This window comes from Wyeomyia smithii, chromosome 2 (assembly GCF_029784165.1).
Source record: "Wyeomyia smithii strain HCP4-BCI-WySm-NY-G18 chromosome 2, ASM2978416v1, whole genome shotgun sequence".
NCBI lineage: Eukaryota > Metazoa > Arthropoda > Insecta > Diptera > Culicidae > Wyeomyia > Wyeomyia smithii.
The window spans coordinates 103672882-103699255 of NC_073695.1; the positions used below are offsets into that span (position 1 = coordinate 103672882).

The 26374-nt window shown below is 37.7% G+C and overlaps 1 protein-coding gene across 1 annotated transcript; it reads right to left on the bottom strand.

Annotated features, from left to right (window-relative positions):
- Positions 1-722: 722 nt before the first annotated feature.
- Positions 723-16098, bottom strand: LOC129723040 (acetyl-coenzyme A synthetase). Its single transcript, XM_055676979.1, has 7 exons — positions 15346-16098; positions 3762-3957; positions 3460-3693; positions 2940-3403; positions 2715-2883; positions 2461-2650; positions 723-2402 (listed from the first exon to the last, which is right to left on the bottom strand). Exons 1-7 carry the CDS (start codon positions 15654-15656, stop codon positions 1960-1962), a joined length of 2007 nt encoding a protein of 668 aa, XP_055532954.1. The 5' UTR covers positions 15657-16098; the 3' UTR covers positions 723-1959.
- Positions 16099-26374: the final 10276 nt, after the last annotated feature.

Here is a 26374-nt window from a genome sequence, read left to right on the forward strand (position 1 = left end):
AAGTTATAGTAAGGAAAATATGTTATGTTCTATATAAATCTTTTGAATCAATAGCCTGCACTGGGCTCTTATTTTGGCCATAATTTTTTTTTATTGGCCACTTGAGACTCCAGAGGTAATTTGCAATAAATGTCGAAATTACACATTTTTTTCTTAACAGGACTAGAACTATCTTGCTTCGGTTGTTATGATTGAAGACTTGCTGTTGAACCAGTAAAAATGATGGAATATATATTGCTCAAACCAGATAATAAATTTCCACATAATCAGCAGAACTGAATAATCTAAGATTTATCTACAGGGTGTTCAATAAGTTCGAATACACTTTATAAATGTGTTAAAACATGACAATGTGAGTAGTCCTCATCCCAGCTAGTCTCAAGGAACGATACTGGTCTCATACGAGGTACGCTGAGGCTATGAAGTTCCTTAAACTTGCAGCCAAATTGAAAATGATTGGTACAGACCGATTTGTCAAGTAGCAAGGAATGGCACTCTTCTAAAATTAATAGTTGAGACACGACTTTGTCAATGTCTATCTAATGTACCACAATCTGAAATAACAGAGCCTCGACAAACAAACTAATAAACTATAACCACCAAGAAACCGCCATATAATTTTCAATATTCAAGGAAACTTTATAAAATTGCATTCATTCTACCTCCGAAATATTTGTGCTCACACAAGTTGTTGTATTTGCTATTAAGAGAAAAAAACTAAATTGTATCAGTCAATGTATTGCTACTACATTTTCCGTTTATTAATATTATACGGTATACAGTCACTTATAATGTTGTTTTAGTGCTCTACGAACGGTTTAAAAGCTATCAAACAATAACAGTTTTGAAATCGTATTCCGTGGCTAATTTTGTTTAAGGTAAAATTTATCTCAAGCATATGATATGTTTACAATCAACATTTCTGATATATATTCTATAGTCATTTTCTAGTTTGGTGGCTTGCATCGTCATTTCAACCTGTAATAACGTTGTTTCAGGCACGCCATTGATATGTGTGTTATCGGCTAACGCGTGGTATCTTTGGTATTGCAGTAGTTTTCATACTTACAACTACTAGTTTCCTTCACCGCAGGTTGCACCCAGCAAAGGAAATGATATGTTTTCCAGGGATGAGATGCTATTGTCCCGATGAAATCTACAGAGAGAAACCGTGTTGTTTTTGTTTGATGACTAAGGGAGTTAAACATGTGGGGTATTAATCAAAAGTGGTGTGTGAGTTTTGGAAAAATAAAGAAATAATAACGTTGTGTGTTTTCTTTTATTGAGTAACTAGTATAAAACATAAAAAGCGTTTGCGTTACAGAAATCAACATGTGTGCAAAATTTTGGTTTCTTAAAAGATTAAGTTTGTGTCATTGGCATTCCATTCGTTGTACATCCAGCAAAGTTACAGATTCGTTCAAAACGAATTATTCTCAAACTTACAATTGTTGTTTTACTAAAACAAATTCTAATCTTACTAGTTATAACATACAGTATGCGAAGCACAAATACATCTATGTCGGCAAGCCGCGATCGATATTTCCATCGATGTCACTTCTGAAGGAATGTGATGTCTTTCCACACATTTCCACTCAACACTGAATAGCATACATGCATGTAGCATACAAATGATCAAATGCTAAAATCTGGCAGATGAGTTTTGTATACCCATAACAACAAAAATAAACCAACTATATAATATAAATTTTTCGCTGATCTTTCGTAGAGTTTTCCGTCGCACGTTTTAGCACCATTCTCAAACAGTTTCTGATAAAGTCTTTTCGATACATGCAGCAGTCACGAGCCAGGTCCAACTACAGGTTTCGTACTTAGTATATTCTAGAGCCTAATATCTGTATCGGTTGATATCGCTTAATTTTAACTCGCCGCAGATCATGTTAAGGTAATAGCAGTTAATGCAAAGGATTTATGAGATCTTTCGTTTGAGTCACCATTCTAAGCTACCGGCCGGTTAGCGAAAAGTTGCTCGATGATAGCCTCATCCGCCAGGGTAGAGGTGTCTCCAATTTCCCTATCGTTAACTGCTACTTTACGTAACACCCGCCGCATGATCTTGCCGGAGCGAGTCTTCGGTAAACCGGGAGCATTCTGAATTACATCAGGCTGTGCAAAGGGACCGATTCGTTCTCGCACCAGAACCTTCAATTCGTTGATAAGCGTCTTGTCGAAAATTTCATTCTGATTGGGTGTGATGAAGCAGTATAGGCATTCCCCCTTAACGGGATGTGGCCGGGACACAACCGCTGCTTCCGATACACGTGGATGTTCCGTAAGTACGGATTCAACTTCTGCCGTAGACATCAAATGACCGGATACATTCAACATATCATCGACGCGACCTGTTATCCAATAGTAACCATCACTATCGCGTCGGGCACCTGGAAATGACATCTATTTAGAAAATAATGTATGCAAGCTAAACATAATGTGGCTTACCATCGCCAGTGCAATAATATCCATTGAACTTGGAGAAATAAGTTGACTCGTACCTTGGATGATCATTGAACAACGACCGCATCATCCCCGGCCACGGCTGTGAAAAGACCAAATAACCTTCCCCTTCACCTGTGATTTCATTGCCACTTTCATCCAACAAAGATGGTTTCACTCCAAAGAATGGGAAAGACTGTAAGCAAAATGGTCTAGTGATGATTTCACTCTGCATAATCAAAGCTGTGTTAATATCATACCGCCGATCCTGGCTTCATCGGAGTCGCGCCTGGTAGTGGTGTAATCACATGTCCTCCCGTTTCCGTCTGCCAAAAGGTGTCCACAATAGAGGACTTTTCCTTCCCGACAACTTTGTAATACCACATCCATGCCTCTGGATTGATGGGTTCACCCACACTTCCAAGAACTCTGTATAAATAAAATAGTTAGTAATATCATTATTTAAATAGAAGACAGAATCTAACCTCAACGTAGACAGATCGTGCTTCAACACTGGTTCATTACCAAATTTCATCAACGATCGAATCGCCGTAGGGGCCGTATAGAACTGTGTAACCTTATACTTGTCGACGACTTCCCAGTAACGGTCGTTATCCGGGAAGAATGGAGTACCTTCAAACATCACTGAGGTGGCGCCGTTTGCTAATGGCCCATACAGCACATACGTGTGACCGGTGATCCAACCAATGTCAGCGGTACACCAGTAAACGTCGTGAGGTTTGTAATCGAATACAATTTTGAAAGTGGTTGCAGCGTACAATAGGTAACCAGCTGTCGTGTGCAATACCCCCTTGGGTTTCCCGGTAGAACCACTAGTGTAGAGCATAAACAAAGGATCTTCGGCTGCCATCCACTCTGGATAGCAGGCTGGTTCGGCATCTTCCATCTCCTGATGCCACCAATAGTCGCGGTCGTCAGTCCAGGGTGTCTAATAAACAAATTCAGTTAAACTTTGCTGTGATTAATACACCCTAGATTGCTTACATCGAACACTCCATCCCAGTCCGATTTTCCAGGGGTAACACGATTGATGTGTGCTACGACGATGCACGTCTCAACGCGGTGTCCCATCTCTTCCGATTTTGTCATTGCTTGATCGCAAAGGTCCTTTAGGTGCAGAATCTTTTCGCCACGCCAGGCACCGTCAGCAGTGATAAGTACCTTAGCTTGACAATCGTGCATCCGTTCCGCCAGTGAATCAGACGAGAAACCTGCAAACTGTTCATCAAACAGGAACCCATTAGCTGCATATTATAGAGTGGAGCCTAACACTAAAAACACATTACCACAATAGAATGGACGGCACCAATTCGAGCACAGGCCAGCATCGCTACCGGAAGCTCCATTGTCATCGGCATGTAGATTGATACCCGATCGCCCTTCTGGACGCCATGCGATTTGAGCACGTTGGAGAAGCGGCAAACCTCCTCCAACAATTTGCGATAGGTCAGTCGGCTGTAGTCATCCGGGTGGTTACCTTCCCTGAAAAAAAAAAGAAAAATTTTGGAGAAATTTTATGAGAATGTTTTGATAAATATCAACATTGGATAGAAACAACTAACCAACTATCAGAGACCCAATTTGGTTTTCGTAGGGGCAATGTCCCTAACAATCGCTTAGTGTTGCTAGCCACAGAAGCGGAAATGGCGTTTGGCAGCATACAACAAATGATGTCGATTTTCCTGGATATTACAGGTGCATTTGATTTAGTTTCAATAGAAATTCTCTGCTAGAAGCTGCATCAAAAAGGTTTTTCTCCTGTTGATCCGAAAGCACTTGCTTTTCATTTACGGCTCCTTAGCAATAACACGAATAAGCTATATGAGTCTTCCCCAAGGCTCCTGTCTAAGTCCGCTGTTGTACAAATTTTGTATCAATGACATCGACACATGTTTGATGAAGGCTGCAAAAGCTGACGACTCCGTAGTGTTAGTCACGGCGTCTCTTACTGTAGACATGAAAAACAGTCTGCAAAATACCCTTGATAATCTGACCAATTGGGCCAGTCGTCTTGGAATTGAGTTCTCGCTAGAAAAAAAAGGGGATGGTGGTATTTTTTAAAAAGCGCCCACCACCTCGTTTTAAACTAGTTCTGTTCGGAAGATCCAATACTCGTATTTAGACTTAAAATACCTTTGAGTATGATATGACTCCAATTGCATCTGAAAGAAACATGTCAACTAGGGGGACCTGCGCTTTGTCAAGCGGATGCTCGTAGGTTCGAATCATAGTAGAACCAGGCCATTCGATGTCAGAAAGGACTTTTAAACATGGGTTTATTCTCAGGCTTCCCACCAGTTCCCCTTCCTTTACGCTGAAATCTACAATAACTTTGCATGACTTCCTCCTTAAAAAAAAATTAATCCTTCTCATCAAATAAAACTGGACAGAAGGAAGCACGACGAAACTCCTCCAGGGAATTAAAATTGGTGATGTTTGGCAGGAGGAACGAGGCTCGGTATAGTAGAACAGTAAAGTAAGCGTGTAAAAGAAAAGAGTAACATCACGTTATACACAAGCACTGATAAAAAATAATAATAAGCATGCCACTTCTCAATAGCGGTATTGCTAATAATAAAAAGTATGGGATACAGCAAACACCCGGGCATATCTCACAATAGATCAACGTTTCTGGTAGTAGTGAGGAAGTCCATACAGGAAAAAAAACATGTCAACTACCTGAGGCAAAGATGCCAACCAATTCGGAACATCATTAGGAGCTCATCATGAGGATTCGCTACGACTCTACCAAACTACGATTCTGCACGTAATATAATACGGAACTTATGCATCAGAGTTGTCGCAGTTACATACATGATGGACTTTTTGGATATGGCGTTTTCAACACGGGCCGTCGCACAACCATGCTCCATATACGAAGCTGAATTAGTTGCCATACACAATTCGCTGTGAATTATCGTGCTCAAGCCACCAGGCAAATACTTTATATTTTCGGACAGCCTTAGTTCTATCGAAGCTCTCCGATCGATCAAACCGGTCAAGCACCCGTCCTATTTTATTCCGGAAATCAGACGGATATTAGAAGTGCTGGTTAATCAGTCTTTCATTATCTGCTTAGTTTTAGGGTCCCCTCTCATTGTTCAATCCCAATAGAGACGATCATGGTTTGAAGGACTTGCTTCAACTCGGGATTTCACACGAGTTATTTCGCGCCTAATGTCAAATGCCAATTACATTGCGAACAGTCATCTCTATCGGATAGGCTTGATCGATAGTAACATATGCGAATGTGGAGGGTACGAGGATATCGAACACATAGTCTCCGTATTTCCTATTTACCACAGGGTAAGACAAAAATTTTTGTTTCCCTCCGAGAATAGAATGCACCATCTGCAATGCAAGTTCGCTCTTGCCAGCCATAATGTCAGGCTTCTCATTCCTATAAATGAATTCATTAACCCTATCCCCGCGGAGAGAAATCAGTTTTTATATCGAAAAATGACATTCAAACTCTTATTACTCAGCAACCGCATGCATAATTGGCATAAACTATATGGCATGTTGAAGATCAATCTGTTCTCTAACTGCTCAGAATATTTTCATCGTTAGAAATTTCAAGTATAGTTGTTAAACTGTTATCAAAGTTCATATGTCAGGTGATCTCATATGGCATCGCCCTCGGAGAATGGGTTAAAGATATAAATTATCGTTAAAGATATTTAATTAAAGAAATGATCTAACATAAGAAAGAGCCTACCTATACCACCTTTATAGCAACTGTCAAACCAAAACGAATAACGGTATTTTGATGGTCACCCTATTTCGGGACTGGTCCCCTTAACAATCCAACGAAACAATACGGGTTTGATTATTTTCAACATAGATGCATCCCTGCGATTTTGAGCACAATTGAAGCACTTTGCGTGACCAACTTCGACCATAAAAAACACAGTCGATGTATTTAATTTAAAAAAAATTCATAACTTTTGAACCAGTTGATCGATTTCCGATCTTTTTGGGTCAAATTAAAGGTAATTACGTCTAGTTATAAGAAAAAATACCAAAAAATAAATCTGGGTGCTTTTATATGCATAATGTATAAAATTAGTGAAATTTTCGGCTTGTTTTTAAATTGAATTTAGTCAAATTTAAAAAATAAAATATTGCAAAAAGTCCCTCCATTTATAGAATCAAGTATGCCCTTCAAAATGAGACCAAGAGATATTTTTTATGTTTGCCCCAAAATGAATGACATACAAATGAAAAACGCATATTTTTTCATGAAAAATATTATTAACTTCGAGTAAAATCGAGATATTCACGATGTCAGCGTTGCAAATTGTTTCTCTTAAAAAGCTCTAAAAGTCGTTCAATGACAGTTTTGAGATGAAACTTGAAATAAAAAAGTTAGAGCGTAAAATATGTTTTTTCAATTCAATATATAAGTTGTTTTCAAAGATAGAGAAAAACTTTTTTTCACAAAGTTACTAAAAATTAATGGAGCTATAACATTGTAGAACAAATTTTTCTTCTATCTACAAAGATAAAAAAGTTAGATACTTGATTGCATCGAAAATGTTGGTTACCCTAATTTTTGATAATTTTTCAATGAGCGTTTTATCATATGTAACAACTTTGTAGAAGACAGTTTTTCTCTAAAATGTTGCTATAGAGCTCTAGACCCAAATTTCCCCCTAAATTTGGTTTCTGGACCATTGTGCAACGGTATGGAACGTTCAAAAAAATTTCGACGGGGATGACGGCCGTTACGAAAAGAAAAATAAGAAGCCAGCTGTCGCGTCTTGTCTTAGTTATGTATAAGCTTACTAAAGATACTCAGGAAGAGATAGGTGATGAAAAAACCGTCAATTTGGCAACTGGGTTTCAAGTGTCAGATGTGCCAGATCTCTTCTCAAAGCCCAATGTTGACTAACTTTTTCATTCGACTCGTATTATTGGTGGTGACGATGAAAGTCGTGGAAAATAATTAAGTGCATGGCAACATTGTAGGAGAGTGGTATCCAAGGCACGACCGCATGTCGTAGAAGGACTACGGTATTTTTCCATGTTTCGATGCTTCGGAGAAATCGTTTTCTGTCGATCCTTCGTACGTTTTTGGGAATTGCGCTTATACATCATATTCATATGACAATACATTGTGAGGATTGAGATATTCATACGAATTCTCAATATATTCGTTTATTTGCAAACTACTATTACCTCAAAACTGCAATACAAAAATCTGGCGTCCGTATGTCACCGATACGGTCTTGGAATGAAAATGATGGTCAAATGTTTGAATGGTACCTTTTATATCAAGGTATTGTCATTTACTTGGAAGGAAGGCGCAGCACAGTAGAATAGCAATTTTGTGACAATGCAATTCGGAAGCATTCTTTTTAATGGTTTAGCAATAGAACAAGAGGAATGAATTAAAGTAAACGTAAATCGGGGTATCATTGATCACTTTCATTTTTCCGTGAATATTTTCATATATCTTACAACTGAAATTGTACGTTTCATATTTTTGAAATTAGTACTGACATTCTTGAATCTTGTTTCCGAAGCCCTTCGAAAATCTTGAGCATAACCTTAATTTGGGGTAACCGTGATCAGATTCAATTTTTAATAGTTTTAAAACCTTTTTGATCTAAAAATGTGAGATAATGCTTTGAAAACATGTTTAGAAAAAGTATTAAAAACAAGTTTCAAATAATCAAGGTTTTTAAAAAAACTGAACAAAACTTTGGAGTAAATACTACAAGCAACGCGAACGAAAAATATCTATGTCCACTACAATTATCTGTACAGTCAGGGCTGGATAACACAAAATCCTATCTCAAATCGTCAATATTTTAACAATTTATTATTTCAGTCAAACGTAATAGATTGTTAAGGGGTTATGTCTACCAATAAACATTTTTTTTCGCCATTTATTTTTATTGGCCTAAATTATGCTAAAACTATCCAAGAATCAAAATCTACATCGCCCAAGTACAGATCTGAACTCAAAGATCGTTTAAATCTATTTTTACCGAACAACTTTTATACTCCAAAATTAAATTTTTCGTTTAATTTGACGATGCTCGTTTTTCTTTTTATTTCGAGGCTTTATAAACTAGTAGAAGTTACCTACGATCGTTATCGTGTTTCAAATTTGAAGTATAGAGGTCTCTGTATCAAATTTCGACCGTTATAGCGTCTCTACAGAACGTGTTTACTCATAATTGCCCTTTGTTTAGTCGATCAGCCGTTCTCGTTGTGTACATTCTTTGTTTGAGTTTTTCTATACTTTTTAACTGTGAGTTCTATTCAAAAGTACTTAAATATGAGTGACAAGTTTGAGTTTTACGTGGGATCGGGCACCAACTGTGTCAAAGCCGCTAAGCATCGCATGTCCGACATCGCGAAAGAGGCTAGGCGCAGCCATACATCAGATGACAAATAGGAAGAAGTGGAAAATAAAACCCAGGAAGGACAATTTTACGGCGCAGGGATAGCTGACTGAAGGTAAAAAAAATATTAGGGGCTTTGTTATTGCGATATTAAGATTTATAGCATTTTGAAACTAAAAACGCGTTTTTCTCAAAACCATATTTTCACAATCGGCGAGCAGTAGAACTAAAAAAGTTTACATCCGATTGACTTGAATTCTAACTGTAGCTTCTTCATTAGATTATCTAGTGAAGTACACACGATTTAAGCGATTGATTAAGAACAACTAAAGTTATAAACAATCAAAGTCGATTTTTTGTCGAAACAGAATTTTTTTTTTCAAACCGTTGCCATTCTGCGAAGAAAAATTCTAAAAATATGATCATGTGTACTTCACTAGCGACACTTAAGTAGACAATGAAAAAAATTTTGTTTTGGTTATAGGTGGAGTTGGGCTGCTCGCCGCGGAACAACTTTTAAAAAAAGCGGTTCACGGCAATCGCTGCACAGCCGCTTTTTGTAACAAAAATAGCAATAAAAATATTTTTTCTATTCTGCAAGAGTTGCTCAATCCAATGATATATTATGTATTTACCTTGCATTCAAATGTTCTGTAAAAATAAATCATGAGAAAAGCCTTTCTTTTTTGAGCATTTGGTAGATATAACCCCTTAAATGATAACAAAACAATTTTATATTCCAGTACAAACGACTTTTACTTCGCACTTTGTTTTTCGCTTTTGATATCTTCGTTTTCTTCGAAATCGTAGCTTTCGGTTGTTGCCAGAATTAATCACTTAATTACAGCAATCGTTTTAAAATGTTTGTGTTTTTCAGAAAACGTGTGTTGATGGCCTTTCTAAGAACGGAAGTATCGGTAGTAATTGTTCCTTGGTATGTGCAAACATTTACACAAAATTATATTCAATAAGCAAACACGCTAAAAGAAGAGCTATTTTGTAACAATTCATTCCATGTAAATATTAACTTGGTGTGGAAAATTTGGTTCTTTTGCTTGCATTTGATTGCACTTCGGGTGAAACTGGATAAACCGTGTTAATTTGTAATTCATTGTAGGTTTTCACTTCTCTTCAAGAAATTGTGGGAATTATTCATCACGATCGATTGGTTCTAACATCTAGAAAAAACAGCTGACTGCTGGTAATCATTAGCAATAATGCTTTGCGTCGGTGCGAACATTCTTCTCGAATAAATCATTCATCATCGATTTGACGCTTGTTTGCACTTCGTACGGACAGTTTGTCTTTATGCTGAATGCGTCCGCATGATATGAGTGAATTTAGACGTAATATTTGGAATACCGACAATTTTACTTCATATGAACCATATAAAAATGAGACGGAATACATTCTTCTTGATGCATATAAACTAAAGAAATGTCTGATATATATTTGTTTAAATCTACAAACCCAATGATACCGTTTACGAAATCTCAACCAGTGCGAATGAGACGGAATACATTCTTCTTGATGCATATAAACTAGAGAAATGTCTGATATATATTTGTTTAAATCTACAAACTCAATGATACCGTTTACGAAATCTCAACCAGTGCTCAACCAGATAAAAGTCATTTTCCCCAGCAAAATTCTTCGAAAATTACAGCCAATCATTTTCAATTTTCACTTCCAATGATCGCAGCACTCTTTCAGATACACTAGATTTTCGTCCTAGTAACGTGCTAAAGTCATTTTCCCCAGCAAAATTCTTCGAAAATTACAGCCAATCATTTTCAATTCTCACTTCCAATGATCGCAGCACTCTTTCAGATACACTAGATTTTCGTCCTAGTAACGTGCTATTATACTCAGATGAAATAGATCGCGCGCATCGTTCACGGTTACGGAATAAAATTTGACGACAAATCCAACTAAATGATCTTCACTTCAAAGCGAAAAAGAAAAACAAACAGTCCACTCAACCAAAACTGAACCTCACCGAAACACTTTTTCACTGACACCGACCTATGCATATAGGAGTAAATACGTTTAAAACCTGATCAAAAGTGAAAAATTCAAAGTAAATCAACCTCGTATTGTAGTGTTTCATTTTGAAGTGTAATGTATGCTTGATCACTTGACAGCTCATCAACATCCAAAAGTTATGTTTACAGTCTTAACTACAGACGGTGTTATGAACAGATACGCAAAGAGTGAGGTCGAAAACTCCAAGTGAACCGTCAAATCGAGGCTCCAAGTGTGCAAAGTAAACAAACTCATGCGTGTTACTTTCCGTACAGAATGTGTGTTGCGATCAGTTTAAGTTCTGTGAATCACGTGCAATTATGGTTCCAACGAAAAATGTGTTCGTCATGCTCATGTTATGAGTGATGCATTGGAAATTATTATAATTGTATGAACAAGCACTGAAACTCAGTAATGTACCCTTACAAAGTTTCGAAATTTCATTACACTTTCTAGTGCGTATGAAAAGTCATGCGAAAATAACTGTGGTTGCCAGAATTGTTTAAAATAATATATTAGTAAAGGGTTGCCATATTTACTGCTTTTCTCTTTGCGTATCTCTTTATAACACAGTCTCTAGTCTTAACGAGAGGTTTGAACCGACCGCAATTCAACAGTTTTTTGTGCATGATAATGACGCTTTGATACCGTGAGCTAAAATATAACGTTCCGAAGATAAATAAGTGATTTTAAAATTAAACAGCGATGGAGATTATTAATGAAGGTTAATCAAACAGAAATGTGTTCTTAGCATGTATGCTAGTCTCCCCAAATACTCAGGTGTTTGTCAAAATCAATATAATAAAACCCAAAATATTTGTTTTTATAAGTTAACTCAAAATAGGATAAGTTATGTTTTTTTTGATAGGATAAGTTATGAAATTTTTAAGGATGTAGAACGGTAACCCAATAGAAAAAAACTTCTTTCTAGAAAACCAAAGACTTGAACAAAATGTACAAAAATGTCACAGCAAGGGCTTCCACGGCCCTTGTCTGGTAGTTAAGCTAAGTAATTATCACGGTAAGCATTTCAAGATTTGGTAATGCAATACTATTCTATTTTATTGTGTTAAACACGCTACATCACTGTAGCACTTTGTACCAGCAACCAAAGTAAATAAAACGAAAAAAAAAATACCGTTTAGTTAACTATTTTGATTTCACGATTTTTTTAACATTCCAATTTCGGCTGTGTTTCGAACATATAGTTACGTTCAATTTTTTTTTAAATGTTCAGGGTTTGATCGGTTAATTTTTAGATTAGACGCTCAAGAACATCAAATTAATATATTATTTGAAGGTGAAGAGATTCATGACATTACTTTTAAACAATGTATTGATAAATATTGAAATAAGAAAACCAACAAAAATCACCATGAGAATGTAAAAAGAATTGCATAATTAACATTATCAACCACTTCATAGAAAAGCAATCCCCGCTGTAAGTTGAGAACTGTTTACTATGTACTTTACCGTACCTACTTGCAGTAAAGTGACTTTGACTGTAGGACGCCTGCCTTTAGTGACACCGCGCGTGATGAGTAGCCATTTATTTACTGTTGTTGAACCCATACGTGCCGTATTAGATTAGATTACTATCGGTACGTCGTTTACTCAATTGTGATGCGATTATCATAGAATCATGGCCGATAGGCAGATTAGAAAAGTTACACCATAAACAGCCTGTCGATCAGAAGCTTGTTGAGAGTGGGGGTAAATGATGATATTGCGGCTTGTTCGAAGTTTCATAGACATTGATTAGGATTGTGTAGTAAGATGTTCAATGATTCATTTTTGGGATAAAAACTTTTCTTTGAATTTGGTACACTACATGTCTCAGTAATAGCAATTCATTAGCGATGAAGTAGTAAACATCACAGGTTTTGAAAGCCCTTTATGATGGAGTAACTTTTTATATGGCAAGTATTTAATGGCTTCGCGTAGATAAAAAGTCTTGCGTTTGCACGAAGATTGTTGGGGGCAAAGTTGTTTGACGTCATTTTACTATCTCTGTACAATTGCATGCTTTCTATGGGTAAAGTGTCAATAGCTTTGGAGTGGATTTGCAAACATTTCCTAGCAAAAACTCACGGTTAGATTAAATATTATATAATTAAAAAAATATGTAGTAGTAAACGAATGATGCCAATCAAGCGATGGTTGTTAGCACTCAGTTGTTTCGCTGTTTTTTCAGTTTCTGATAGTGTAAAAATTAAAATAATGATACAATTAAATGACGATGATATAGAGAAGTAAAAAAGTAAGTTTTTCCTTCACCTCTTATTGTGAGCTTGTGAGCAGAACTTTGATCTATTTTGAATGATGCCAATCAAGCGATGGCCGTTAACTCTCAGTTCAACGCACGTGCTGCTCAAATTGGCGGTTCCGTAGTTTAGTCATGGGTCAATCCGACTACAATATTCCAATTGTTGTGAATGTCAATAGAAATCGACTTATCGAATTTCGTTTAGCGGTAGATCTTGAGAATTACCAAGTTTTGTCTTCTCGAAAAAGACCCCCCTGCAAAATTCAAGTAATCATACAGCAGCCTCTTTTCCTAAACACAAAACAAAATTCACAAACTTCCATTCCCACGGACATTCGATGCAACCTTTTGTTGGCTAGTTTAAAATAGTATATTTTCTCGACATCCCTTGGCCAGAATAAAGTGCTGATACTAGACACCTTGTTTCCTGTTGAAGAAACAACGATGATGGTAGCGAAATGTGTCGACAACAGAAAACACAACGATGAAGTTATCAGGGTATTTGTAGTTCAGGTTTCAGCAGAATTGGTAAATAAAATCAATCCAGCAAGAGACTTGAATCCGGGTAGTCGTTATTTTCTCTACACGTACGCCATTGTACTGCACATACCAAATTATTAGTATAAAAGTCTTACTTGGGCAAAACCTGTTTGTTAATTTATCTTCTCCTATAAATTCATGAAATTAGTTTTGGAGTTTTATTTGGTTTTTTAAAGATAACTTCACACAGAAATATAATGACAGACAAAACTCAGTTTGAAGAGACGACACTGACCCAGTAAACCAGTTTTCATATGTTCGAATCTTATTTGAAAGAGTTAGTAAGATTGTAGCGTTTGTTTCCCAATGGTCTTGTACATCTGACAGTAGGCTACGAAGTCGGTGATGTCTAATAAACAGAAAGACAAATTCCGAACCGGAAAGTAACACTAGGGCTTATGTAGGAATTGATTTCAACTGAAGATAACAAAACATCTGACTGAGTGAGCACTTGAAAAAACATCCTACATTGACTTTATGTAGCCCTAGGTTGGCAGAAGCCACCAGTCCTTGTTCTGATTTTTACCGTGTTTTATACTAAAACCAAGAGCACATAGCGCGTTCCGTTAAGAGCAGGTGCTACAACAAGGTACTACTAAGGTACGATTAATGCATGCGCACGTTAGAACAGCACTTGACCTTGTCGGTCGGAATAGCAATAGCGGTGCGGTATCGTGTTGCTGGGCATAAAAATCGGCATTGCAGGAAGGAAGGAAAAACAGTCCACTACTAGTGCTAAATACACAATTCATTACTTTGGATTTTTCATTCAAAAGGTGGCCAAACATATCGACTGATAACTGTATCGAGCTTTTAACCTTAAATACGTTTCATATTGTTATAGTGAATATGCGGAACTGTGAAATATCATGATTTACTCAAATCTAAAGTGTAAAATTTTTATAAATAGGTTGAAAACGACAACAAATATTACTTATTGTTGCCAGTCACGCTTCCCCGAATTTTAAACAAAACGTTTTGATTACAAATTAAAATTTGCTATCCAATTCCAGTCTGTCACACGATACAACTAACAAAATACCCAAACAGCCGAAATGATTCAAACATTTCCCGTAAGCATGGCTCGGTAGTGGTGTGTGAATGGATTTGTCAAATTCCTATTACGAGCGTATTACCTACCCATGCAGTTAGCAAAAGGTTGCTTGAACTTCCCGACTCCGTCGTATGCAGAATAAAAACAACAGCACTGAGAGTACGAAATTTGCGACACTGTTTGGCGTTAGTGTTCATCGGAACACACATCGGTTTTGTAACTGACCTGAATATATAAAAACACCCTTTTAATCGGTCGAGGCGCAGTTCAATTATTCATTAATTTCAACGTGCTGACGGTTGGAAATTCTACCTTAATGTGGTAGCCTTTTGTGCATTGGATGATAGACCTTAAAAAGCATTTGATTCGGTTATAATGGTACTTGTTCTATTACAGCCACACAAAAAAACATTGGCTAGAGGACAAAGACAATTATGGCAGTTCCACCGCGAAAGTCGAAAAAATCAATGACTGACGTAAGCAGAGCAGCAGTATGAAACATCGTATTTTTCTTGAATCGCGAAATGCAAACCTCTTCCTTCGTCCTTTGCCAACCTTCACAGACAAGGACACTCTCCATTATCCACAGAATGCATCAAACTTCGGATCTTACATAACTTTAAACTCACCAGTAGTAAGCCACTGTGTCTCCTAATCCATTCTTTACGTTACGATCTAACAAATTGTAGGAAATGTTAGTCGAAGCACCTTCCATCCATTTGACGAAAATCGGCCCCTTAGATATGTCAAAGTTGAAGGAAAAGAAATTTTTTGGGTCACAGGGAGTTTCCCAGTGGAATTGCTTCGCAACATTACTCCAAAACTGGCCAGGATTTTCGATGGACTGCCGATAGAACTCCCCATACTGCTCCATGTTGTTAATGTAGGCCTTGGCTGCTACATCCGGATGCGGATTGAAAATCTTCGGTTCTGAAGGCATTTTTAAGGATGTAATTTTCCACTAGACAATTTTTCTTTCGTTCGAATCAAAGCAAGTATCACCACGATATTAGTCACGCACACGATATTTTCCCGAAACAGGATTTAGCCTATAATGCACCAAACTGTGTTTTCTATCCTAATCGATTCACGGTCGTTCAGCGAATGTTTTCTCTGTGTATACTCCTGCACTATTTCCCCTCTCAGCACATCCAGCACGAGAGCCCGAGTAAAAACGTTACGCGCATGTGAAGTGCTCAGCAAACTGGGTTTCCCTCAACGGTATTCTCCCGCCAGACTCTCAGTTCCGAAATGATTAATTCTAACAGTTACACACTGAGCACGGAACTATAGTAACATGTGTTTTTTCTCGTCCCACAAGTATTGCAAATACGTCCGATCCCGGCCATGGATTCCCAACAACTAGACGTACGTTATGATTTGCGAATCAATTATACTCACAGTGACGCGACCAATGGCTGACCGATTGTAACCGACCGACGTCGCCGATTGTACGATAGATATGAGATGCCTCGCGCGTACAGAGTAGCTACGGAAGGATCAGCGGTGTCGTGATTTCCCACATGCTCTCTGTCGTTCTGTGAGTGAACTACCAGACATCGGATGATTCTTTACCTGTTGGTGATGCAAGCAGGGGAAAAGTGTTGTAACTGTGGTGAAATGCTTCGTTAGAATTTGGAATAAATGTTAGGTTGCTAAATTCATGTTGTTTTTATTTTATTTATGTTTTTATATATTCATTTTGTTTATCACATAGAACTATCCTCGCTTCTTGTTTTCTACTACAGTATTGAAAACATTAGACAATCAGCTGCAAAATATTTGAATGCTCCAATAAATTGACAAATCTACTTAGTACTAAGTAATTCCAGAATATTTACATATTTAACTGGCATATTGGCTTGACTGAAACTTTAATGATCTCTAAAATTCACTTTTTCATTCTGATTTTTTCTACGAAAACTACACAGCGTAAACTAACCAATAATAGTTCACTGAACTCCTGATATGTGCTGAGTGTCTATTAATGATTAAAAATATTTTTAGAATCTCAACAATTTGTTTGATCTGCGTAGTATCTTCGGTGTAGTTGTAAGAAATAATTTTGTCCTTCCGAAAAAAAAATACATTGTAGAAAAATAGTAGACCTCGTAGCCTGAAGGTTACAGAATCTTGTTTGACATGCGATTGGTCATGAGTTCAAATCTTAGTAGTATCAAGACCGTTCGGTGCCAGAGGGACTTGTACGCATGGGTTCATTCTCATGCCCAAGAACCAGGGGCCCATGCCACTACTTGATCCATCCCTCGTGCTAAATTGAATGAATACTTCACCAGGCAGTCAGATTTGCCGATACTCGGCAGGGTAACGAACGAGGTTCGGTAAAGAAGAGCAGTCGAGTCCATATACAGACGTGTAGAGGGATAGATAAAAGTATAAAAAACGCTCACTTACCACGGTGACAAAGTGACCTTCTTCCTTTTCGTAATAGTCGTTAGAGATGCAGAGGTAATTTCGGTCTCTGGCAACAACGATTGTCACACTTCTTTCTGTTCATGCCTAACTGACCGTAAGGAGGCAGCTAGCGCCGGAATCGATATTTACAAAGCGGAAGCAACTTGATTGCTGTACATTGAAGATGAAGAATTTTCCCAAATAGCCATCTTATATGAGGAGCAACTACGAAATGCTCGTTCTTCTATATTCCAGTTCAAGCTTTTTGCAATATCACTTATTGAAAGTGCTTGTATTCAGACTCACTATTCTCTTAGCTTATTAACGGGAATTGCTCATAAACGTATTTTTGCTATCGACGTTGTGCTTAAAAAAAAGTGTGTTTCTCAAAAAGTTGATTTCCTTGATTTTTGAATTCAAGAAATCAACTTTCTTTATTTATGTTTTTCAAAGCAAAAATATCTAAATTAATCTGATTAAAAAAACATTTGAGGGCTATCTTTAACTCCCACAGCGTTATTCGTGATTTACTGCGAAGGAAAAAAAGCACTTTTTCTAAATTTCACAAAAATAAAAAGAATATCTGAAAATTCAATGAAGTTTTTTTTATTTAATTTTACAACTAAAATGCGGATTTTCAAATGAAAATCCTGCGAACAGGAATACACGAAAGGATTATAATGTAGCGATGAAGAAACGTAGCTCTTTAACGGTGATAAATGATACAGTGGAACGAGCACTCGCTCGGGACAACATGAGACTGCAATTGTATTGGTCCAAAGACCGATAAATAAAAGGAAAATACACTACTGACCGTAAAAAGCAAAACAATTCATCGAAAAAGTTAGTTACTGATTATCAAAATTGATAATTTATGGTAAAATTTCACTTTATGTCCGGCAGATCCGTTTGTACAGACCTACTGGAATTTAAGTCAACCTGCATTTTATGGAGCAAAAGACGCAAGATGATGTTGTTTACACCGCAAGCAGCATTTGACCGTATTGAGTACAAGATACCGGTTTACCAATTTTTCCGGTGTTCCTCTAGGCAGTAATAGGCAGTGAAGTCTACGCATCGAACGTGTAAATCTTTCACCGTATCCTGTTACTGTCGTATGCTCGGCCTTGAGACACTGGAACGACGAAGAAAAATTCAGCAAGCTGTGTTCATCGCCAAGATAATTAACAACAGAATTGACTCCCCTAGAACATTGTCTCTATTGAACTTTCGGACTTCCCAACAAACTCTTCGCTCTACTGGACTGCTGCAACGAAACTTTCATCGTACTACATTTGGGTGCAACGACTGCCTGTATCCGTACCTATTCTGTTGTCGAAAATATATTCGAATTTGGTGAACCATCATTTATGTTTATATGAAGACTACATAATTCCACGCTTTCATAATTTTGACTGCACAAAATTCAACCAGACTTTTGGCAGTTAAATTAAAAACGAAAAAAAAAAAAAATAAATTTGTCTTTTATTCTAGGTTATTACAAAAATAAATCATTAAAATTTAAAAAAGTGCATTTTTCATCGCAGTAAATCATGAATAACGCTATGGGGGATATAGATGGCCCTATACTACCTTCGGTAAAGTTATTCCCCATCTTTAAACAGTAGAAATGTCAAAAATATTACCTTTTTCGATAATTTAACAAATTATGATTCATGCTTGGTACCCTGATCAGCCTGAAAAAAAAACTGGCTTACAGTTAAAGATAGAAGAACCCGTTGGAAATTTTGAGACAAAATTTTATTGGAATTTGAAGTGCTAGAATTTTTTTTTATTCTAATTGAATGTAATAAGATAAAGGTCCAATCACAGAGAGCATAAAAAAATCTCCAAAGAGTTGTCTTCAAAAATCAAACTTGTGCACTCTTTAAACAGCATTTTCCAATGTTGCCGCTATAATAAAGATTTTTTCTGACACCCTAAGATGTTATTTGAAGAGAGAGCCCCCAGGTTTCCGAACATCATACAATTGTGAGCCAACCTAATGGTTATTGATTAATTCTTGTGTAGCCAATTAATTAAACGAACAAAACAGATCTCAATCAATAACAGTGCTTTTTCTATTTTATCAACATTCATTTTCATCACTACTCGCCAAATTTACGTTGGTTTTCTCACGCTTTCTATTTCGATTTTATAACGCTTCTCCAAAGTGCAGTAGAATCAAAATACTAATATGTGCCTTGTGTCATATCTGATTACAATTTATTTAAATAAATTGATAATATTGTGAAAAAGGAATCATGAGAAGCGTATTTCATTGACATTGGAGCGAAAACTTCGTATTATTTGAGAAGTTTAGACTTCCAATGCTTTTTTTCTTGAAACTGTAAAATATGACAGTATTGCACGAAACTATCGCTGTACAAAACTACTTTTCTACACTTTGTCTGCTGCTGGGTGATTTAATCTTTCTAATCTTTCTAATAGTTTACAGTGATAAGAAGAGACTGAGAGGCTGCGGCACTGTCGTGAATCGCTAGTCGTCGACCAAAAATGGAAAAATTGAAAAAAAAAAAAAGCAAAGCAAAGCCTTGGTGCGACCAGACCGATGTCATGGCAACTGTTTCCTGAAGCCGCCGCCGATGATGATGGCGCTAGTGTTGAAAATATGATCATAAGCTCCGTTCATTGAGCCGCATGTGTTACTGCACAGATTTTGTTCGTGCTTCTAACTATATTGAATGTAGGGCTATCCAGAACGTGTTGGAACATGTTTGAACATGACCATTTATGTCCTGCACAAAATCCATAGAACGTTCAAAACAAAACAATCGTTCTTCGCTTTTTGCATTCCTACACACCACTTGCAGCAACAGTTGATCTCGCATGGACGGAGCTTATTCGGCTGTTTCGCAAGCACTGACAGCCTTTCGACGTAAAATCGAGCCAGAGAGCCAGAGAAAAACGGATTCAAGCAAAATGTATGGGGATGACGTTCGTGACAGGGATGTGGGTGCGACATTCCGATTCGGAACTCGACCTTCTGTATATTATATACAGACTTTGCAGCAAACTGTTAAGTGTACAGGACTATTACGGGGCTAGCGCTACGATCCTACTGACACTAACAATCTCTCCCGAGTCGAGACTCGAACCTACGACGACTGGCTTGTTAGGCCACCATCGTACCTCGAGACCAGCTGGGAGGGTTCCCCTCCTCTTCTATATGTTATAATAAGTAGGGCACACTCAATCCTCCCTCTCCCCGTTCATGCGTTACGTAATTTATGTACGACGCCAAACTTTCAATTATACACGTATAATATTTGGCAAAAAATACCAAATTTCTTCCAACGCATGAAAATACACGTTCTATAGAAAAATAGGTTCAACCAAATTCTGATCAAGTATTCCAAAATTACAGCATAAAATAATTTTTGGCCAGCATTTCAATGAAATTGCTTCACTATTAGCTGTGATGTTAGTTCGGACACGGTGACTCGGCAAACGTGCACGGAAACATGCTCACCTTACGAACAAACAAACTCTAGTAACAATCGTACGTGCCGAAGTGTTTAAAAATGTCTTTTGAATACATGTTCTCATTAGTTAAGGAATTGTCTGTCGCTCTACTTTCGCATCCTGAAATCAACATGACCTTTATGGAGTAATAACCTCATGTTACGGTTTGGTTTTTGGAGTTGTTAGTACTCGTGAACGGATTGTAATACGATTATCTATTTAACAACAATGCGCTGTGATAAACAATAATCAACGTATTAAGCCAGTTGTGATTCAATCATTGTCAAGTTTTGATTTATCACTCAAAACCCAAGACTGAAAATGATAAGTACAGGTTCGAACAACATTGGTTTGAGTAATTTTCCAATAATTTTTGTCAGTACCGCATTCTAGCTAGTATGGCTCAAATGAAATTTGCGCATTTGTCAACAGATTTCATAAGCTACACCTACTTTGATGACTGAATATGGGGCCATTGCAGTCTTTTCCAAACGAGCAGATTAGATTATCTGATTGACCCTTGGAACAAAGTGACATCACTTGCAACCGGAACGTAATACAGTTAGCATTATTACAGTCAACAATATGGTCTGCGAAAAAAGGGCGTCGTCCAGACTTATCTAGAGCTCTGATTGGTTTTGCGTAGAACACTTCATATTCTGCCGATGTGACCGAAAAAACGTGTTCCCGTTTTGATGGATGATAATATTGATACGATAAAAATACCTCCATGGTGAGCAATCTGCAGTTGAACTCATACGTGTTTTTGCTAGCATAGGACTGCTAAAACTTTGGACCTGTTCGTCGAGGGCGTATAGATCATATTTCATTATCGATATCATTAGTCATTGATAAGGAGTATTGAAGTAGCCTACTGTATATTTATATGACTGGCTATGTTTACTAGGCTGATTTCATTTATTAGAAATGATCCATTTATGATCATGTATTTTTCAAGCGATGTGAAGTATAAATTCCTTTTTTTAACCTGACAACAATATTGTTGGCAATTTCCATTCGATTACGCCGCGTAGAGACAAAGCGACGAAATGAAGTCTACCTCGGCTGATGATAAACCAATCAAAAATCAACATTACGAAGCCATTGTATCTTCTTATCAACAAACAAGTGAGAGTGATTTTTCAAGATAAACTCCTATTTTTTTCTTTGTTGCAAGCTGAGGTCTTCCGTTGATAAACATTGTACATGTTGTCAAACTGTTAATAATCAAACGTTGGTTTTAAGATAGTGTTAACAACTTGTTAATTTAGGTCAAAAGATGTTCTCATTATTGTACTTGTTTTGTTATTAGGTTGTCGTACCCGTAAGATAATTTGTCTTTACAAACTATGACCATTAGGCCTCTTCTAAATATTGCATATACAAACATTTCAGTTATTGAAATATCCTACCGGAAGCGAAAATAAATCAGTTGGTTTTCAGAACAATGTACACCATTTCGTGTAAGCAGGAGAAAAATACTTAAAAAATCACAAGAAGGTTGTATGCAAAGCCACGACCGCAAGGTTGAAGTAGAATACTTTTACAAGAAAGATAACCCGGCTGCTTGCGTGTCAGTCATTCTTTATAGTAAATAAACGCTGACCGTTCATTAGCAGTATTATAATTTCTTTTTGTCTGATATTTTGAATGAAGTTCATTGGATATTTTCAAATTTTGTGCAAATGAGAAGTTGAAGTGCTGCCGCATTGTAATATGCACATTTAAGACGACATCATTAAACGGGAACGGAACAAAGGCTACGGTTATGCAGAACGCGAATGCCGGCGCGATGCGATTCGTCTTAGCGTGGTGAAATGTACAGCTCTTTTTAAGGCGAAGTAGAGCTATACATTTCAACAGATTTCGTCTTGCCGAATCGCATCGCGCCGTTATTTGCGTTCTGCATGATCGTAACCAAACACTAAGCGACGCAAACACGTAATAATAATCAGAGTATGCATGTAGATGAAGATAATTAACTTTGGATTATAGCGCAAAACGAGAAAATATTAACTCTTCAAATAATCGTTTGTGTTCTTTAAATTTCAGTTGTTCAATTTAATATCCGATGAAATGTTTGTTTATTATCTGATGAAGCTCTTATATAGGCCAAATGATGCATTCCCAATTTACTAGGTCCATAACTCTGCCGACCGTGCTTGGGAAAGCGCGGTATAACGACCAATCAGAGGTCGAATTTTGTGTTTTGACAAGGCTTAAGACTTTTCAATAGTACAATAGTTCGAATGATAAAATTGAAATTTCATGCATTTGGTAGGAATCTTAGAAGATTTTCTAATCGATTGCTGCATGAACGAAGGAAATCCATCGAAAACTAACCGATTTATTAGCATTTGAAATTTTTCTCACTTTTTTCAGTTTTAGATTTTCATTTCACATCCCTATGTAGCCGAACTTCCTGAGAGAAGTATTCTAATTCAAAATTAAATCTTCATTAATTCATTTGTTGTCCTTATAAGGACAATTGTTCTATTTATTATAGGATGTAGTGTTTATCTTACATCTCTGTGTTACCTTGATAGTGAGGACTAAGGCGCACGGTCAACACAATGAGAAAGGTGTTTTCACATTGAAAACTAGACACGGCTTTACTGGAGGAAGTGTTGGCAAATGCATCTACCGCTAATACCACCGCTATCATACGAAAGCGCGTCGTTTCATGTGGGGAATATCAACAACGAAAAATGACGCGCGTCTAAGCATAACCCGAACTGTTTCGCCGTGCTGCTCCCATTTACCTTTACGTCGGCCTCAGGGAAGTACCGGCTGCATCTGCATCTACCGCTGAGGCTGTCACTATACTGCTATTGGTACCAAAAGCTATTAACTCTTCAAATAAGTGTTTTATTTGTTCTCAAAAGAACAATTGTTCAATTCAAAATCGGATTTACGCAATCGCATCTCTGTAATATTACCGACAATAATATTCTTCTGAACAAAATGATACAACTTTCCCATTAGGCCTCTGCCATAATAGACGCGAATCGATTCGCTCGGCTGTAGGTTAATGTACAGCCATCAGTAGAGCTGTACATTAACCTACGGCCGAGCGAATCGGTTCGCGCCGCTTTTCGCGCCTACTATGGCATAGGCATTAGAGAAAGTTACTGGCTGATGTATTCATTTCATGCAAGCCTGCTGCTGATGCTTCCCGCTACCACACTGAAACAGTATTTTAGTGAAACTGCTACGCTTATCCGCAGCCATGCCACAGTTGTGGCCGCTATCCGCTATCGATGGTACCCACTGCTCGCTCCCGCTGCTGCTAAGGGAGGACTGCTGTCGTCGCTGTTCAGAACTATTATGAGCGGCTTCGACTAAAACAGGCTCTTATATAGGGATGAAAATAGGAATGAATTATTTTACGTACGTGGTGGAATGATATAACTTGAAAAATATGTGTGACTTCATTCTGGTTCAGAGCGATCATTTGATAAGCTCCACCTCTTTTTTCAGTTTCTAAAGTTTTTCCTCAGTTTCGTAGCACGGATGCACAAAAATGATTTCTTGTCGAGCCGGACCGATAGCACTCTCATCGAAGCAACAAAATAACATGTTTTGTGTCGTGTTGTGCAGCTTGGTTGAAGAAAATGTTCCCGTCCCCGTGTCGCATGTAAGCAGATTATTGCGTTCAGTAGACAGTAGATAGTGTATCCAGCGAATAAACACCGATGGTGCTCTCACACACGCAACGGTTTTAACCCGTATCTCATTGCGGTTTGTAACATCAAGCGATTTCGTTTGCTCGCTTTTGCGTGTTGCATCATGTTGCAACTTGGCAGCTGGGAGACGACGAAATTCTGTTTATGCTGATTGATTGAATCGACTTCATATTAGCTCTGCATAGTCGAACTAACTGCTTTTGTGAATGCGTACTAATAGGGCAGTTAATTATTCAATGTCGGTTATGCTGATCGCAGCCTTTGCGCTGCCCCTACAGTGGGGGGTTTACTAAATAAAGTGAAAATTAGACAACTACAACAGAATTTGATTGCATCCCGCACAGAATGTCTGCTTGTGTTGATGCCAGAAAATTATTAACCTTCAATTTTTCTTTATTTGCCTTGAAAAAAGCATGTTGCGGTTCAAAATCGGTTGCTAATTACAACCTTTGAGCTGCCCTAACATTGGGGGAATTAAGATACACGGACAACATGCACTGTGGAAGCTATTTCACATTCAGTAAATTAGACGGGTGCGACAAATTTGAATTGCTAGGATGCAACACAGAATGCTTGCTTGCGTTGACAAAAATTATTAATTTTCAATGACTTGTTTATTTGCCTTAAAAAAGGCATTTTGAGTTCCGAAATTGGATTTCCTGATGGCAATCATCATGCTGCCCCAACACGGGGGGAATAATGGCTGTCTGGCGACACACGCTGAGAAAAACCGCGCTGCTCCTGAGACGTGGTGACCAACCACAGGGCTAGCGCTGCTGCTAAGGAAGGACGACTGCTGTTGTCGTTGTCTAGAACTATTATGAGCGGCTCCGGCTGAAACAAGCTCTTATATAGGCCAAATAGCATGATTTCAATTGCAAGGTATATGATCCTGTCGACCGTGCTTGGGAAGCAAGCATATAACGACCAATCAGAGGTCGAATTTTTCGTTTTGGCAAGGCTTGACTATTTTCAATAGTACAATAGTGTGAATAATAAAATTACAATTATCTTATTTTGGGAAGAATCTTAGAAGATTTTCCAATCTATTGCTGCAAGTACGAAGGAAATCCATCGAATACTAACCGATTTATTAGCATTTGAAATTGGACATATTTTTCACTTTTTTCGGTTTTAGATTTTCATTTCACATCCCTATGTAGCCGAACTTCCTGAGAGAAGTATTCTACTTCAAAATATCACGATGCCTCTTTTTAATATGGTATTTTTCAATACCTTTGCCCCCTATTAATACCTGCAACATAACCTTCATACATATATTGTTTATTTTTACCCATTCCGTCCTTCAAACCACTTCCGGCCAACTTTTCGAATCTTGTTAACGATCTTATCCCACGCTGCTCGTGACAATAATGCCATTCATATTCAATTCATTGAACGGAGCCTGTTGCATAGGCCAATGAAGGTCATTAGTTAGCTCTATGCAAAGAGCTTGTTACTTTCAGTTTCCTGCTGACAAAACGACAGAATTATAAGTCTTCGCACTGCTAGCGATTGTCTAGTATACATGACTTATGCCGGCACGCGAATCCTCGCCAACCTGCTGAGCCGATGCGGCGTGATCGAAGCCCGCGTCCTGCATGCTCAGCTGATAACAAAGAGTGAGAGGTGTGTCCACCAACAGCATCTGGTCTGATTTAGCAATTTACGCGGCAACCCATATGGTAGCGTACCGGCACTTATCGCCATGTACAATTTTATATAACAAACTCATGACTGGACCGATAATCTAATTTATTCGTCGGAAGTGTGATTTCGGTAAATGGTGTGATGGTTTTCGTGCGGGGGATATACGGATAAATGGAGGGAAAGTTTCGTGGATTGATACGGATTGTATTTTAGCACTTATTAACGCGGTTTGTTAACTCTGACGCAAGGCACCATGATGTATAACTCCTATTTCGCCAAATATTCATCATAGTTATTTTAATACAGATTGACTTTAATGAAGAGTTATTCAGTCATAGGATATATTTTTGCTATGAAAACTCACGCACTATTTCCTCTGGACAGCCAGCATAAGTACCGGCATGAACATTATTATAAGTCA

Excerpts from the sequence above, each read along its gene's own strand:
- LOC129723040 (XM_055676979.1), bottom strand. The coding sequence starts at position 15,656 with ATGCCTTCAGAACCGAAGATTTTCAATCCGCATCCGGATGTAGCAGCC. Across the intron at positions 3,958-15,345 it reads GACACAGTGGCTTACTACTG|GGAAGGTAACCACCCGGATG; the intron begins GTGAGTTTAAAG and ends TTTTTTTTTCAG. Across the intron at positions 2,651-2,714 it reads CGATGAAGCCAGGATCGGCG|TCTTTCCCATTCTTTGGAGT; the intron begins GTATGATATTAA and ends TTTTGCTTACAG.